Source organism: Kogia breviceps, chromosome 11 (genome assembly GCF_026419965.1).
Source record: "Kogia breviceps isolate mKogBre1 chromosome 11, mKogBre1 haplotype 1, whole genome shotgun sequence".
Classification (NCBI taxonomy): Eukaryota; Metazoa; Chordata; class Mammalia; order Artiodactyla; family Physeteridae; genus Kogia; species Kogia breviceps.
The window spans coordinates 84,621,761-84,637,651 of NC_081320.1; the positions used below are offsets into that span (position 1 = coordinate 84,621,761).

Consider the following 15,891-nt stretch of genomic DNA (forward strand, 5'->3'; position numbering starts at 1 on the left):
CTTCGCCCTCCTCCTTTCTCTGTGTGGGGCCGTGTCTCAGCCCCCGAGCCCCGGAGTCCCTGTCCTCTGCTGGTGGTTCCATCCGCGGTTGTCCCCTCCTGCCGCCTTCTCACGCGGTGTCTGGGGACGGGAGGTCGCCACCTCTGGGCAGCACGTTCTGTCTTTGCGCTGCTTTGTTTTTTGTTTTGTTTTGTTTTTGTTTTTGTTTTTGTTTTTGTGGTACACGGGCCTCTCACTGTTGTGGCCTCTCCCGTTGCAGAGCGCAAGCTCCGGACGCACAGGCTCAGCGGCCATGGCTCACGGGCCCAGCCGCTCCGCGGCATTTGGGATCTTCCCGGACCGGGGCACGAACCCGTGTCCCCTGCATCGGCAGGCGGATTCTCAACCACTGCGCCACCAGGGAAGCCCTGCACTGCTTTGACTTTTAGAGAATTCTCCCTCCGCGGGAAGCGGCGGTGTGTTCTGCGCAGTCTTCCCTCCCGGGGCCTTCAGAGCAAGCTCACCCCTTTTCCGCACAACAGCGTTCCTCAGACTGTAGTTCTCCGTGGGGCCGCAGATGCCCCTCTTCTCTGGGCTGATTCCCAGCCGCCCTCAGATGACCGGACTCCGGCTCCCTCACCTCAGGGTCACTCGCCGACCAAGGCCCCAGGAGATCTGTTTCTTTGTTGGGGGGAGGACCCAGAAGCTCCACCACCTCCTCTTTCGGGACCTTCACTTCTCTTAAGGGCCAAGGGGCTTGTGTAGGCATCATTTTATGCTGTGAATTCATTTAAAATCTAATAGCATGTCAAATGGCCAGACTTTTCCCCCAGGGTTGATACACTGTGTCCCGCCCCCATTCTGTTCTCTGGCAGGTGGTTTTGGGGACTCAAGTAGAGGTTATTACATTTACCCCTTTTGAAGTTGATCCTCTGCATTTTACCAGATTGCTCTGGAGTAAAGTCCATATCAACCAGTTGTCCTAGTGACATGCCATGCACACATTTTATAGATACATGGTCTGTATCTTCTCAAGTGTTCCTTCTGGAAAAATTTCCACTTTGAACAAAGAAAGAGATACTTAAGAGAGAACCCATTTTACGCATGAGCAACCAAGGCTGAAGGGGCAAAGTGTATGCCCCGGGTCACAGGGGCCTCAGCGGCCTGACTCCAGCTCAGTGATTTTTTTGCTCTACCCCCCAAAGCTACTCCTCTTCCTTCTGACAAGATTTTTAAATCTTCAAAATGCTTTGTCTCTTCAGCAAAGTCTGCTTGGGAGTTAGTCATTAATATCTCCACATCTGTCTCTTCAGCCTCCAACTTCCATTCCTTCTTTTGGTCCAGACCATCAGATTTTAAAAGCAGCTTCAAGGTAAGGAAATGTCATTTTCTCCCACAGTCCAGTTTTCTGGCAAACTTCCACTGTGTCACTTAAAGTCATGGTCCAAGAGTGAAGCAAGCACATGCCAGAACTTCAGGGCACCACAAGCCTGAAAAGGCACAGTCCTGAAAAAAGTGCCGTCTGTGCTCATGTCATTTTCATAAAGGAGAGATGATAGGAAGGGGCCTGGAGTTGATCACAAGAATTCACATGATAATGAATGCTGAGCGTTAGAATTCAAACTACCAGGAGTTTTAAAGAGGTGGGGGATGACAGTTTCAATTCAGTTTTGAAAATATGACAAAACAGCTAATTTTTTAAAAAAGGGTTAAGGGAGAAGAAAAACTAAATGAAAAGATTATCCAAATTATTGAACATCCTCCCCCTGCCTACTATATTAGTTCCTGATAAACTTTGATCACATCTTCCTCTTTACTCCCAGTTCTTTGGGACTGTGATCATCGGTGGTTTTTGGCTTTCCTGGAGGAGTCTGGGTGAGTGTTGGACCCCTGCTTCTTTGACCATATGAGTCCAAGTTTCTGGACGTGTGTTGCCATTTCCACCTTGACATGAATCACACAGCTGTCCTATCCTCTGGGTTTCAAGTGTTCTGCTTCTTTCTTTCCTTTTTTTTTTTTTTTTTACTATCTTCCTTCTTTTTAATATTTATTTTATTTATTTTCTTTTTCTTTTTTTTTTTTTTTTTTTTTTTGGCTGTGTCGGGTCTTAGTTGAGGCATGCAGGCTCTTCACTGAGGCATGTGGGATCTTTTGTGGTGCACAGGCTTCTCTCTAGTTGTGGCATGTGGGTTTTCTCTCTCTAGTTGTGGTGCATGAGGTCCAGAGAACGTGGGCTCTGTAGTTTGCGGCATGCAGGTTCTCTCATTGAGGTGCGTGAGCTCAGTAGTTGTGGCACGTGGGCTTAGTCCCCCCATAGCCTGTGGGATCTTAGTTCCCTGACCAGGGATCGAACCTGCATCCCCTGCATTGGAAGGAGGATTCTTTACCACTGGACCAGCAGGGAAGTCCCCGTTCTGCTTCTTTCTAACCCACAAGTCCCGGTCGAGGTTTTTGCCTGCTGCTCGGACATGGCCTTGGAGGAGGCGGGGGTCTCTAGCAGTGACCTTGGCAGCAGGAGCTCTTTCTGGGTGTACCGATCAGCTCCTCTCCACTACAGGACCATGACTGTGCCTTTCCCCTTGGTTTCCTTTCCTTCAAATCCTTCTCAAATGCTCATAAAGTGGTGCTTCCAAACTTCAATGTGGTCGGTCACCAGTCACCTGAGGATCCTTGGGCCTTGCTGGGTGAGCCCCAGGTGATGCTGAGGCTTCCCCTCTGCAGGCCAGACTTGGGGCCATGAGGCCTTGGTCCCGTGGGATGGGCTCAGCTGTACCAGGGGACCTCCTAGCACCTAGATGCTCCTCCAGTAGCAGCGTCAAGTGATGCTGAGCTTCGCACAGGAACCACGCACCTCTGGGCCCTTTGCGGTCAGTCCAGTGGCAGCTCACTGGACCATAGTGGAGACCTGGTGGCACCCCCGTCTAGGTGAGCCCCTCTGGAGCTGCCGCAGTTGGCTTCTCTTGCAGCTTTGGAGTGACCCAGCATCTCAGGGCCGTCGCCGTTGCTCACATCCAGAACCCACTGTCAGTCACTGAGGCAGAGCTCTCAGCATCGGCCCCCTTCTCCTCCTCCCCTCGGCCCGTGGGGAAACGGGGGCTGGGGGGCTCAGGGCAGTCTCCTGGCCTGCCCAGCACTGAGCCCAGGCCTCCCCTGCGTCCGCCCCAGCAGCACCCTCCCCCTCCTTCTCTGCTGACCGTCAGGAAGAGTCCCAGCAGCTGCCCTGGCCCGGCCCGCTCTCCCCGGTGCCCCGATGTGGTCTGGTGAGCCTGGGCCAGAATGCTGAGGCACCCACAGAGGACCCACCCTCCCACACAGCAGCACAGGGACCGGGGCCCACAGGATGTTCTGGTGGGCTCATCCCCACGGGAGCCGTGTTGTCAGGTCCTTACTAGATAAGATTTGGGCACTTCTTTTCCTTCACATTCATAGCAGAACAACGTCCGGTGCAGGTGAGAGAGAGTGTGAAAAGTATGTCTTTTGGTGGAGAAAAACCCACCAGTTCCATCGGTCAAGGAGCCCTGGGTCCACGTTCCAGGTCTGCCACTACGGCTGAGGAACCGGGACAATCCACCTAACCGCTCCACACCTCGATTTGGGCACTTGCAAGATGGAGGAGGTATGACGTGTTTGTGAAATTATTGGGTAGGTGAGAAAGTTTTAGGGAAGAAGAGGGACGATCTTTTTTTTTTAAACATCTTTATTGGAGTATAACTGTTTTACAGTGGTGTGTTAATTTCTGCTTTACAACAAAGTGAATCAGTTATACATATACCATCTTGATACTGGTCGTTAGTGTCCACTTGCCCGGCGACTTGCTGTGCCTCTGAAAACGGCAGAAAGAAGCCAGCCCAGGGCGCCAGTTCTATCGCATGGCTCCCTAAGAGAGGGCCACTGCCTCGGCACTTCCCGTTTCACCGGGGGGCTGTGGTCTCCTGCTTGCTTCGCACCTGGCCGTCAGTCTCCTTTCTCAGGTTATAGCCAAGCAGATGTGGGAGTCCGGAGGCAGCTCAGTGGCCGTGCAGGGACGACGGTCCATTTCTAAGAAAACGGTAGTTACAGACAACCTGCGGTCAGGGTCACAGCTGGAGGCAACAGGAAGTTTTGTGTTTATTTCCAGTTTAAAACATACTTTGAAAAAGAAGCAGCAGCAGTATAACAACCATATGGCAATTTTGAAAAGCATGTAAAGTTTTCTCTTAATTCCATCTCTCACATTGTTACCCTTTTCTCTCTTGCATATATCCTTCTACCATTATTTCAATGCACGTGCATCCAGCGTCACCTTCACAGAATACAATTTCATGTCTTGCTTTTCTCTCTCATCATTTTTTTGTAACAGTTTTCACCAATATCATTTTTAAGGTTGCATAGTCTTCCATCCAGAGGATGTGTCACAATCTAATTAGCCATTTTCTGGGCATTTGGGCTGCTTATAGTTTTTTCCACAAGTGTAAGTGATGCTGCATTAAAGTTCTTACACATAAGTCTTCTTACTTCTTTTGGATTATTTCTGTTGGATAAATTCCCAGAAGAGCCATTAATGGGTCAGAGGCTTAGAACATTCTTATGACTCCCAAAACATATAGCAACTGCTATTTTAGGGAGAGAAGGCTCTGCCTGTCTGCAGGGGAGACCAAGACACATCCCCAGCTCTAGGCCCTGAGGATGCCCTGGGTGGCTCCTGTCCTGTCCACCCCTGTGCCCTCTGTGGGACCCACCAGGCAAGTGCACTTGGATCCTAGCCTCCTTCCTTCTCCTAGGTCATGGATGAGGGAGGTGTTGGGGTCTTCAGCCTGGACTCTGAGAATGGATGTCAAGGATCCTCTGTGTGTGTGTGAGGATTTTTCTAGAAGATCCATCATTAGCATCATACACTCTTAAAAGAGGCCAGGATCCAGGAATGGGTTTAGAATCTCTGAAATGTAAGGGCAAACAAGGTCAGCATCAGTAGAGACACTGGTATGAAGTGGGTGTAGGTAAGGAAGGGTTTGAGCACACCTGGGCAAGGGCCAGGGGCTCTGGAGAGGTGGCAGGTGGGTGAGGAAGGGGCGTTCCAGAGAGAGTGACGCCAGAGCAGAGAAAAGCAAATAGTCCAGCTTGTCTACCCGGGAGGGGCCACCGAGGAGATCAGGGGGAGCTGGCGCCAGGAAGGCAGGTGGGTGTCATAGGGAGGAGGCCTCGGTACCGCGGAGAAGCACGCGGGGGGGGAGCCATCCACGGGTGTGACATTCAGATGTGGAAGGTGGCAGGGGGAGGGGAGCAGAGCCTGGCTGTCACAAAGGTCCTGGGGTTGCGATATGGGCCCGGCCCCTCCTTCGCTGCCCACTCGGCCACTTTCTTGCCCCTGCCCTCCACCTACTAGAATGTTCTTTCCTGTCCAGTCCCGTGGCAGCTGCCTGTTGCATTTTTTCTCATCTGACAAATTGTTTTTTTTTTTTTTTTTCTGTGTATGCCTACTTCTCATTTAAGACTCGTCTTATCAGAGTGACTTAAGGTGGACTCTGCCTGCTAACCTTTTGAGGTTGACCATAGGGTTGCCGTACACCACACGGGTCAATTGGTAGCCTTCATTTACAACCACAGCTGCTTTCTTGATATTTGAAAATTTGACATTTAAGGGTTATCTGCTTTCAGAGCTCGTCTATTCTCTTTTTTTTAAAAAAAAATTCATTTATTTATTTGACTGCACCAGGTCTTAGTTGCGGCACACAGGCTTTTTAGTTGCGGCTCGCCAGCTCCTTAGTTGCGGCACCCGGGCTCCTTAGTTGTGGCACGCGTGCGGGATCTAGTTCCCTGACCAGGGATCAGTCAGGTCCCCTGCATTGGGAGTGCGGAGTCTTAACCACTGGACCACCAGGGAAGTCCCAGAACTCATCTCTTCTCTTGCAAAATGTTACAGAATCACGTGAAAAGTGAAAATTCCCCACGTGGCACCCCCAAGATAAGCTCACGGCCTCCTTGCTCTGTGGACCTCCAAGACACCTGGGTTCTGGGCGTCAGGGCTGCCCTGCTTTGTGCTTCCGCTGCTGCCTTTATCCTGCCCTGATTGACAGTACTGGAGCCCAGGCCGTGCTAGGATAGGGCAGTGCGGGTCGCCTCCTGGGAGGCCCTGCTTGTTTCCAGGGAAATTGGGCCACGGGCACCTCACAGGGTTGGATTGCATTCTGATGTCCCCGAGGTTCCCAGGGAGCCGAGTGGCTTTTCTGGGAGGACAGAATTCTGTGCAAGAACCTGAGGGGGGCGTGGGAAAGGCCTGCCTGTGTCGGGGGTGGCTGCTGAGGCAGGCCGCACCGCGCTGTGACTTTCCTCATCCTCGGTGCCCCGCGGCCCCCCTCCGCTCTTCCCAGCCTGGCAGGCCCCTCCCACGCCCCTCACGTGTCTGCCTCTTCCCTGCGTTGGCGTGTATCCTGCATGCACGTTGAGGGGAGAAAGGCTGAGATGCGCGTGGAAGGCAGGATCCTTCTTGATGTTCCTTTATCATCCTGTCTGGACCAGACAGAGCTCACAGGGCCTGGCCGAGGGACCAAAAGGTTTCCTGCTGACCCTGACATCCCGCTGGAGCTCTTCATCGATAAATCTATGGCCAGCTTGGAAGCCCCAGGGGAAATTTAGACCTTGTCTTTCTGAGACACCTGTCTCAGTGCCTCAGGAACACGTCACATCAAGTGACACAAGAACAGCTAAGGTATTTGGAGCACTTGCCATGTACGGACACCGTTTTAAGTGCTTTATGGTAACGAGTCGCTCAGCCCTCCCGTTTTACGGGCGAGGACACCAGGGCATGGGGAGGTTTAATGATGGCCTGGCATTGCGCAGCGAGTGTCAGGGCTCGGGTCTGAGCCAGGCGGTCGGACCCTGTCCCTGCCAGTCTGGCACGGGCAGGGCCACACGTGGGGCGGGCTGGGACCCCTGGGATTCCTGCCCCAGGCCTCACTGCTGCCCCTCAGCCCCGGCTCCTTCTCCCGCGCAGGACCCCAGCAGCTCTCTCCACAGGCCACCCTCGAGAGCAGGCAGGGCCTCGTGTCTCTGGCTTTTCTTGAAAATCCTCCCGGAGGCTCATCTTCTTCCCAAGCTGAAAGCTTTGCCACGGCAGCAGCTTTGCCACCTGCTCTGCTTGGGCTGCAGGGCCCCGGGAGACTCAGTTGCTGCTTCCTGGGCTCAGGTGGAGCCAGGCAGGGCGCAGTGGGGTTATTTTGGCTTCTCATTCCTGAGCTGTAATGGTGCCATTCGTGAGGTTCTTAACAGTGGAAGAGACATTGCTGTAGAAATGGGAGGGTAATGGGAATAACCACTGTCCGCGCTTCAGGCTAGAGCCAGTGCCAGGCGTGCTGAGCAGAGGGGGCTCCCCTTGTTACGGAGGTATTCACCTCCCTGTGAGAACAGAGATCGTGTACAGGGACCTACCTCCCTGTGTGATGGCGAGCAGGTGGGGGGCTCCTGGCCTGCAGACCTTCCTAGGAGGAGGAGGGAGGGGCCGCCCCTACAGCCGAGCCGTCTTCTCCAGGGGAGCTGAGGCCCCAGCCCTCTGGCTCGGTGCGGACAGAGGCCCAGGTACGACACCAGACTCTTGGGAGCCTCTTGGCTGCGCCCACCAGAGGAGAGGAGTCGACCTCTACACCTCAGGCTCCTACCCCAGAGCAGGTGTGTCTGAAAGGCAGGTAGAGCTGGGTTTTCTGGCCTCAGGGCCCAGGTGCCGAGGACGCGGGTCTTGGTTTTCTTGCCACCCCTCCTGCCCCAGGTAGCTCCTGGCCCCAGGTAACTGGACATAGCACTCCCGGATCTGCGCGCGCCGTCCGTCCCCTCCTCCCCTTTCAGCGGCTGACCCGGCAGCACTGGCCTGGTCACCCGGAACTGCTCCTCCCCGGGGTCAAAGGCTGAGCCCTCCAGCCACATCTCTTGTTCCCGCAGCCCTCTCTGCCTCCTTGTGCACCTACGCTTCTCCCAGGCCGACCTCACTTCCCGCTGCCTCGTCCCGTGGGCCTCGGTTTAATCGTCTCCTCGCCATTAGCGCAGTTCTCTTGCTCCCTTATCGTTTCCATCCTGCAGACCTGCACCTGAGGTTCTCCCTCCAGCCTCTCCCACCGTCCTCCAGCGGGCACCACCGTCACCTCCCTCCCCTCCCGGGGGCACAGGGCGGTTCCTTCCCGACAAGTTGCCGCTGCCTGCATTTCCCCCTCCTCCAACCCACCCCCCAGCAACCCCACCGTCACTTGTCTCCTCTCTCCTGTTCCTGCCGCTCGGTCTAACCCATGGCTTCTGAGCTACGGGCTCTGCCCGCTAGCCACCAAGCATCTGCCTGCAGGGCGTCCCTGCACGGGGCCCTCCAAGGCACCTCCTGGACCAGACTCCCATCTTACCCCCCCACCTCTCCCTCCTCCTTTTGCCCGTATTTCAGAGACTGGCACCTCCCACCCGGACGCCCAGGCCGTGGCCCATCACCCCAGGTGCAGGCGGCACCAAGTCGGGATCCTGCCGGCCTGAGGTCTTAGGCCACCCGTCCTGCCCAGCCGGCCGCCCTCATTCGGGCCCGGCTCTGCCTGGAGAACGGCGGGGGCTCCTAACTGGCCTCCCTGCTTCCGTCTCTGCCCCACGCCCTCTGCCAGGGCCCGTCGCTTCCCCAGCCCTCGGGAAGGACTTCCGATGCCTGGCCCGGCTCGAGAGGCCCTTCAGCGTCCGAGCCAGGGGTCGGCAGGCGCTTTCTGAATAGGGCCAGGTAGTACGTTTTTTCGGCTTTGTGGGCCATACGGTCTCTGTCACAGCCACCCAACTCTGCTCTTCCACCGAGAGAGAAAACGGCCGCAGACAATGTGTAAATGGACGAGTGGGGCAGGGGGCCGGCACGACTTGATTTGGGAACCGGGCAGCAACCGGGTGAGGCCCCGGGTGGCGCTCTGCTGGCTCTGACCCAGCCGCGCTCTCCGGCCGCGCTGCACGCTGTTTCCGCCTCCGCCGGCCCCGCGGCCGGTGCAGTGGTGCCCGCCGCTCCCTCTGACAGGGCGTTCTCAGTCCTCAAGCCTCGCTCCTAGGCAGGCCTCCTTGATGGCCCCCCACGTCCGTCCTTCCTTCTTTCTCAGTGCTCTGCCCTCCGTCGGTCACCTTAGCGCCGATCTTACACCCTGTGATGGGTGCGTTAGTGTCTCCCCTGCGAGACCCGCAGCCCTCGGAGGGAGGGACTCACTCGTCTTTGTAGCCTGGCACCTAGCGTGGTACCGGGCGCGTCGTAGGTCTCCAGTCACATTGAATCTGGATTCTCGGGTGATGGCCCTGTGCAAGGTGGGGTGGGTCACACAGAAGCCCTGCCCTCAAGGGCACACGTAGGCACTGTCACCCTCCCTGTGGTATTGGGGATGCCTTGGAGGCACAGAGCCAAGCCTGGCGTTCTTCACGGGTTTCTGAGCTCCCTCCGTGCTCTGAAGGTGCTCAGGTCACGATGCTGAGCCTGCTCAGGGCAGGAAGCAGCCTGTCCGGGGCCTCCGGCTGCTTCCCAGTGAGGGGCGTGCACTGCAAGGTCTCTGCGGAGGGTCACCTGGCTCCTGGCTGACACCTGTCACCAGGATAAGGGCGTTTCTCCCCAGAGTGTCCGTGCCTGCGCCCGCCCTCCGCACTCACTCTCTCCTCCCCCACAGGAGAACCTTATGCTTTCCATCCTGCCCAAGCACGTGGCAGACGAGATGCTGAAGGACATGAAGAAGGACGAGAGCCAGAAGGACCAGCAGCAGTTCAACACCATGTACATGTACCGCCACGAGAATGTCAGGTGCGCCGGCTGCAGGCCTGGGCTCCGAGCACAGGACGGAGGCTTTGGGGGGGTGGCGTCGGTGGAGCACTGCGGGGTTCGAGAGTCTTCCTGGGCACTGGAAACACGGCCACCCCACAGTGTGAGCCTCAGCCCCCGCGGGGGCCGCCTTGCTGCCAGATGTTGGGGCCGAGATGGGTCCCGTGGTCCAGGCCCGTTCATTGTACAGACGCCACCCGCGAGATAAGTAAGCTAGACTCCGGAGCCCCGAGTGTGCCCGGGACGTGCCAGGGTCTCACCACTTCGGGGCTGGAGCAGGGACCTGGCCGCCTGAGGGCTGGAGCGGGAGCTGGCGGTGGGCAGCGTGGAGCCCGGCGTGCCGTCCGGGTCCTCACCACCAGGACCTGCCTCCCCCTCCGCAGCATCCTCTTCGCCGACATTGTGGGCTTCACCCAGCTGTCTTCAGCCTGCAGCGCCCAAGAGCTCGTGAAGCTCCTCAACGAGCTCTTTGCCCGCTTCGACAAGCTGGCGGCCGTAAGTACCCTGACCCTCGCCCAGCTTTCCGGGGAGGGGTGGGGGGCGCCGTCCTCATGACCTGGGCCTGCCCCTCCTCCTCCGGCGCCCAGGACTTCCGCCCACCCATCCGTCCTCTGCTTTCTTTGCCCCTCACCCCCCTCTTGCCGAGGAGGGACTCAGGACCTGCCCTTTCAGAAATACCACCAGCTGCGGATTAAGATTCTGGGCGACTGTTACTACTGCATCTGTGGGCTGCCTGACTCCCGGGAGGACCACGCCGTCTGCTCCATCCTCATGGGGCTTGCCATGGTGGAGGCCATCTCGTAAGTGGGGGCAGCGTGGGTCCCGGCTCTGGCGCCAGCACGCCTTCCGCGCTGCTCTGTCTTGGTGGGCCCTGTGCACCCCGAGCCCCTGAGCCGGGCTCGTCAGGGGATAAGGTGGGTGCAGCATTGGTCAGGCCTAGGCTCTGGGAAGTCGGGCTAGGCTTACCTTCCTCACAGCTGAGGGAAAGTGCAGCCTCCAAGGGATGCTTTTCTAGCTTTAGTCCACACTCGTTTTTTCTTCTGGAAGGTGCAGTCATCATGAAATTCTGCCACCTTCCATTTGCTTTCTTTTCCTCCCAAGTGTCCCCCCACTCCCCATCTCTTCTCTCCGTGTTTTCTCATCATGACCCCCCGGGACAGATAGGCTCAGAGATCTCCATGCCCATCTCTTGGATCAGGAAGCCCGAGTACAGCAGTGAAGTGACTGCTGAGGTCACGAGATGTTTGGGCCGCAGAGATGGGACTGGAACCCTGGCTTCTGAGCTCCGGCCAAGGCTCCTGCCTGCACCACTGTGAGCCTCCAGGGTGGTGACCTCTGCCTCCCCGGCTCTTCTCCACTGCTGTCACTGCGCCTGTGGGCTTGGGGATCCCTGTGAGGGTGGGGGGCGGAGGGGGCGGCTCCCTGCCGTCAACTCAAGGCCTCTGGTGGGCCCTGGGTGGTATCAGCCCCCCCAGGCCCCTTGCTGAGTCCAGGAATTGGGCGTGTGCTTCACCACCATCTCCAAGGGGGTGGTTTTGCATTTTTACTGTCTTCTAGCTTAAAGCCCCCTCTAGGATTGGCTGGAAAGAAGCAGATGCTGCCTTTCCCCTGGGGCCATAGTTCAGGATTTAGAGACTCTTACCTCTGCTCCCATCACTGTTGGGGAAAGTGCTGAAATTCGTGTTTGTCTCCTGGAGATCTCAAGCAAGGAGCCTCTTCCCTTCTGCACACACAGCACGTAGTACAGGGCCTGGCACATAGTAGGCGCTCAGTGAAGGTCAGCTGCACGAATGAGTAAACGGATGGTTGGAAGAGAACAGTTGGAGATCCCTCAGGGGCAGAGGGTCTCTGCTGTTTCCTGCCCCTCGGTCCCCACCCCGAATCACAGTGGCCTGTGGTTGCTGAACCTGGCCTTGGCCACTGCCTGCTGTAGCCCCAGCTGAGGGTGACGCAGATGTGGGCAGAAAGCAGTGGGGTTAGCCTCTGGGCCCTGGAGGGGAGGAAGGCTGTGCAGAATTCCTCCCGCTGGGGGGCTGAGGAGGGGGCTGGCCACCTGGCTGTGGGCAGGCCTGACCCCTCCCCCTTTCTGTGTGTACCTGGCAGGTATGTACGGGAGAAGACGAAGACCGGGGTGGACATGCGAGTCGGGGTGCACACGGGCACCGTGCTGGGGGGTGTCCTGGGCCAGAAGCGCTGGCAGTACGACGTGTGGTCCACCGATGTCACCGTGGCCAACAAGATGGAGGCTGGCGGCATCCCCGGGTGAGCGCGCGTTCCTTCCTGGGGCCAGGGGAGGGGACCGTCCCATCCATCCCTCAGGGCTGTGGCCCAGACGAGGGACAAGGGGCCTTGAAGAAGCAGCCCTTCCCACCCAGGAGCAGTGTTCTTCTTCCGGGGCCTGCCTCCTGGGCCTTTTCTGCCTGGGGCTCTGCAGGGGTCTGTCCTCCTGCCCCCTGTACTCACTGTGGGGCCTCGGGGCTCTGAGGTCAGGGCTGGAGCTCCTCCAGTGTGCAGGTCACCCCGAAGGGCACTGTTAGCAGTGAGAGTCTCCGAACAGGCTCTAAGGCACCTGCACATCTTTCCTGAGTTCTTTACAGACTCGGCCAGTCAGGTGGGGCAGCCTCCACCCTCAGTGTGGACCAAAGATGCGGTGAAACCTTCCCCGCCTGGGTCAGGGGGCTTCCCTCGGAGGCAGTGACAGTTCTCTCCCTAGTGGTGACTCCCCAGAAGTGGGTTAATACCCCCTGACAGCAGGAGTTGCAGCAGAGAATCACACCAGGTGGATGATAACCAGGCCTTCTGGCCTTAGTGTTCAGAGCAGACTTCAAATTCCTTATCTCATTTGATACCCTCAGCAGCCTGAGGACAAACTGTCTCGTGGATTGAACGCTGAGGCTCAGAGAAGGGGTGGGGCCGGGCTGCCTACACAGCCACTTAGCGCTAGGACTAGCCCAGCACCCAGCACCGCTCTGCCTCTGTCCCCGGCGGGGTAGGGCAGGGGCTGCCTCAGGGCCTGTGCTCAGGGCCCCTCTCGCCGGAACCCAGGCGCGTGCACATCTCCCAGAGCACGATGGACTGCCTGAAAGGCGAGTTCGACGTGGAGCCAGGTGACGGGGGCAGCCGCTGTGATTACCTGGATGAGAAGGGCATCGAAACCTACCTCATCATTGCGTCCAAGCCAGAGGTGAAGAGGACAGCCTCCCAAAATGGCCTCAGTGGCTCGGTGAGTCCTCCACCCACCCCCCTGGGCTGGGGGAGGGAAAGGAAGGGATTGGAGGCCAGATTATAGAAGACTTGGCAGGACTATGAGAGGTCCCGCTAGCTGCTGAGTGTTAGAGCAAAGGGTATACCGTACGAGGTAAATAGTTCATGCCCAGTGTGAAGTCTGAGCTACAGTAAATGCTCTAAAGAACTCAGAAAAGTAGGAAGCTGTCCTGCAGAAAATTAGGAAGTGTCATGGTGGAAGGTGGAGCCCCATGAAATGAGACTTGACCATGTCACAAAATTACTGAGTCTTCATATTTTAAGAGTGCTAGGGGACTTGCCTGGTGGCGCAGTGGTTAAGGATCCGCCTGCCAGTGCAGGGGACATGGGTTCGAGCCCTGGTCTGGGAAGATCCCACATGCCGCAGAGCAACTAAGCCCGCGAGCCACAACTACTGAGCCCGCAGGCCACAACTACTGAAGTCCGCGCGTCTAGATCCCACGCTCTGCAACAAGAGAAGCCACCACAATGAGAAGCCCGTGCACGGCAACGAAGAGTAGCCCCCACTCGCCACAACTAAAGAAAGCCCGTGCACAGCAATGAAGACCCAACGCAGCCAAAAATAAATAAATGTATTTTTTTTAAAAAGAGTGCTACATGCACAACTTCAGTATAGTCACTGGAACCAATGAACAATGCATCTTCTAAGCTATTCTACACGATGGTGGTTGACAACAATTTGAGAAATCGGCTACCTTTGTGAAGTGATGGAACATTTACCATTTCTGGCAAAAAACGTTCTTAGTACATTTTAAAATGCTGTTCCTTTAAAAAATTACCCACAAACTTGGTTGTACTGGGGACCACCTTGAAGTCACAGGGCAGCAGTCAAATGTATCTTTGTGACAACCGCACTCATTCCTGGTCGTCCTCATCTTGCATTTTCTCATTTAATCAACCCTTGCATGGTGCATCATTTGACTCAGGAGTTGTTCTTGGCACCTGACACCCCCGGGAGGGTTACGGATGGGGCCCTGGCAGCAGTGTCTTTATGAAGCTGGTGTGCAGGAGTCATTATTCAGTTTTCCAATTAGAGAAAAGTTGAGTTCGTGGACGTGTAGCTTAAAACCCTAGCACGGAGGCTGTGGGTGAGTAGGAGTGGGGTCCGGGCTGTGGACCGTTGAGCCTCGTGGCCTGGGTGCTGCTACACAGGACAGGAGCACAGGCGACAGCTTCCAATGAACGGGAGTTAGACTTCTTCGTAAATGCTCCGTCGGACAAATGAGGCGGCCCATTTCTCATGGAAACATGGGTGCCGTTCCCTTCAAAACTAATTTTCCTGACGTTTGGGGGCAATCCAGGTTTTCAATGTGTTGTAAAGTTGAGTTTTAACTGTTTCTTACTGCCCCTACCTAAAAAACAGATGTCGTGAAGTGGAAAAGCTGGGTTAAAGGTTCGGTACATTGAAAGTTTAACCCGTGTGCTTGCTACTCACCTCCTGCCACCCTCCCCATGCCTTTGCTGGCTCTTTCCTCACTTTTTTTCTTCGCTCAGTTGAAAGATGAAGCCCCAGGGTATCTTATTGTTTTAATCGCATTTCTTTAGTTATTAGTAAGACTGGACACTTTTAACCCGGTTGTCAGCCTGGTGATTTTCTTCTGTGAATTGCATGTTCATATCTAACCTTTGAGGGCTTTTTCCACCTCTGGTTTGTAGACGCTTTTTGTTTATTAGAGAGCTGAACCTTGTGTCATACGATGCTCGTCAGCTACGTATCAAGCAACCAGTTCGTGCCCAGCACGGTGATGCATCTGTCTCGGGGCGCTTAGAAGTTGAGCTGCTGTAGATTATACCAGTTGTCTTCCCTACAAGGCGCTGCAGCAACTGTCAGCCCCCAGTGTGCATTAAGTGAACAACTTAACACCATTATCAGAAGCCCGTGTGATTAGCTCAGTAATTGGTTAAGATGTCTCCAACTCAAGATGTGCTCGGAGAAAGGCATGTCAGCAAAGCACCGAACCTGCTCGAGCAGTCAGTCAGAAGTAGTCAAGCACAGAGATAACGCGTGAATGATGTGTGAGTGATAAAGGGAAGCAGTAGGGAAAGTGATGACAGTGGCTTCTCTGGGCCTCATAGGAGCAAATACCGTTCCATCTGCAGAAGCCTCTCCCCAGGGTTTAGTTGAACAAAATGATAAGGAGGAGAGTGTGAGGAGAATTGTCACAGTGGATCCTTTCTGAAGTGTTAAAAAGACATCTCCTATCTATACTAACCTTTGCTGTTAGTCTCATTCAGTTGTTTTTTGTTGTTGTTGTTGTTGTTTTTTGCGGTACGCGGGCCTCTCACTGTTGTGGCCCCTCCCGTTGCGGAGCACAGGCTCCGGACGCGCAGGCTCAGCGGCCATGGCTCACGGGCCCGGCCGCTCCGCGGCATGTGGGATCTTCTCCCCTGCGTCGGCAGGCGGACTCTCAACCACTGTGCCACCAGGGAAGCCCTCATTCAGTTGTTGTAAATGCCATCTCCGAAAACTCCCAAATTGAGATCTCGGCCCCAGCCGGCATCCCTGCACTAAACTTACAGCCACATGTGCGTCTCCATCGGTGTATATAACAGCTCCAAAGCTGAGCTCCTGATCTCTCTACCCTAAAACCGGCTATCCTCAGTCTTCCCCATCTCAATCAGTGGCAACTCTGTTCTTTTAACTGCTCAGCACCAAACCTTTGGAGACATCCTGACGCCCCTCTACAATCCATGAGCCCCTTCCTGCAAGCTATAGCTCTAGCCCCGCTCTCCTCATACCCTGGCAGCCGCCGTCCCGTCCGAGCCGTCTCATGCCTGGGTCAGCGCAGTGGTCTCCCAGTCTGTTGCCCTGCTCCGCCCCCCGCCCCCGCTTCTCCACACAGCAGCCAGAGTGATCCTGCTCGGATGTTAGG

The 15,891-nt window shown here is 56.0% G+C and overlaps 1 protein-coding gene across 2 annotated transcripts in view; it reads left to right on the plus strand.

The window, feature by feature from the left end:
- ADCY3 (adenylate cyclase 3) overlaps positions 1–15,891 on the plus strand; it is a 90,294-nt gene that overhangs the window by 58,230 nt on the left and 16,173 nt on the right. For both annotated transcript variants that reach the window (XM_067007998.1, XM_059079171.2), the window contains exons 4-8: positions 9,606–9,736; positions 10,138–10,249; positions 10,427–10,554; positions 11,858–12,016; positions 12,800–12,977. In XM_067007998.1, coding sequence (XP_066864099.1) covers positions 9,606–9,736; positions 10,138–10,249; positions 10,427–10,554; positions 11,858–12,016; positions 12,800–12,977 — 708 coding nt within the window. The remainder of the gene's footprint in view (positions 1–9,605; positions 9,737–10,137; positions 10,250–10,426; positions 10,555–11,857; positions 12,017–12,799; positions 12,978–15,891) is intronic.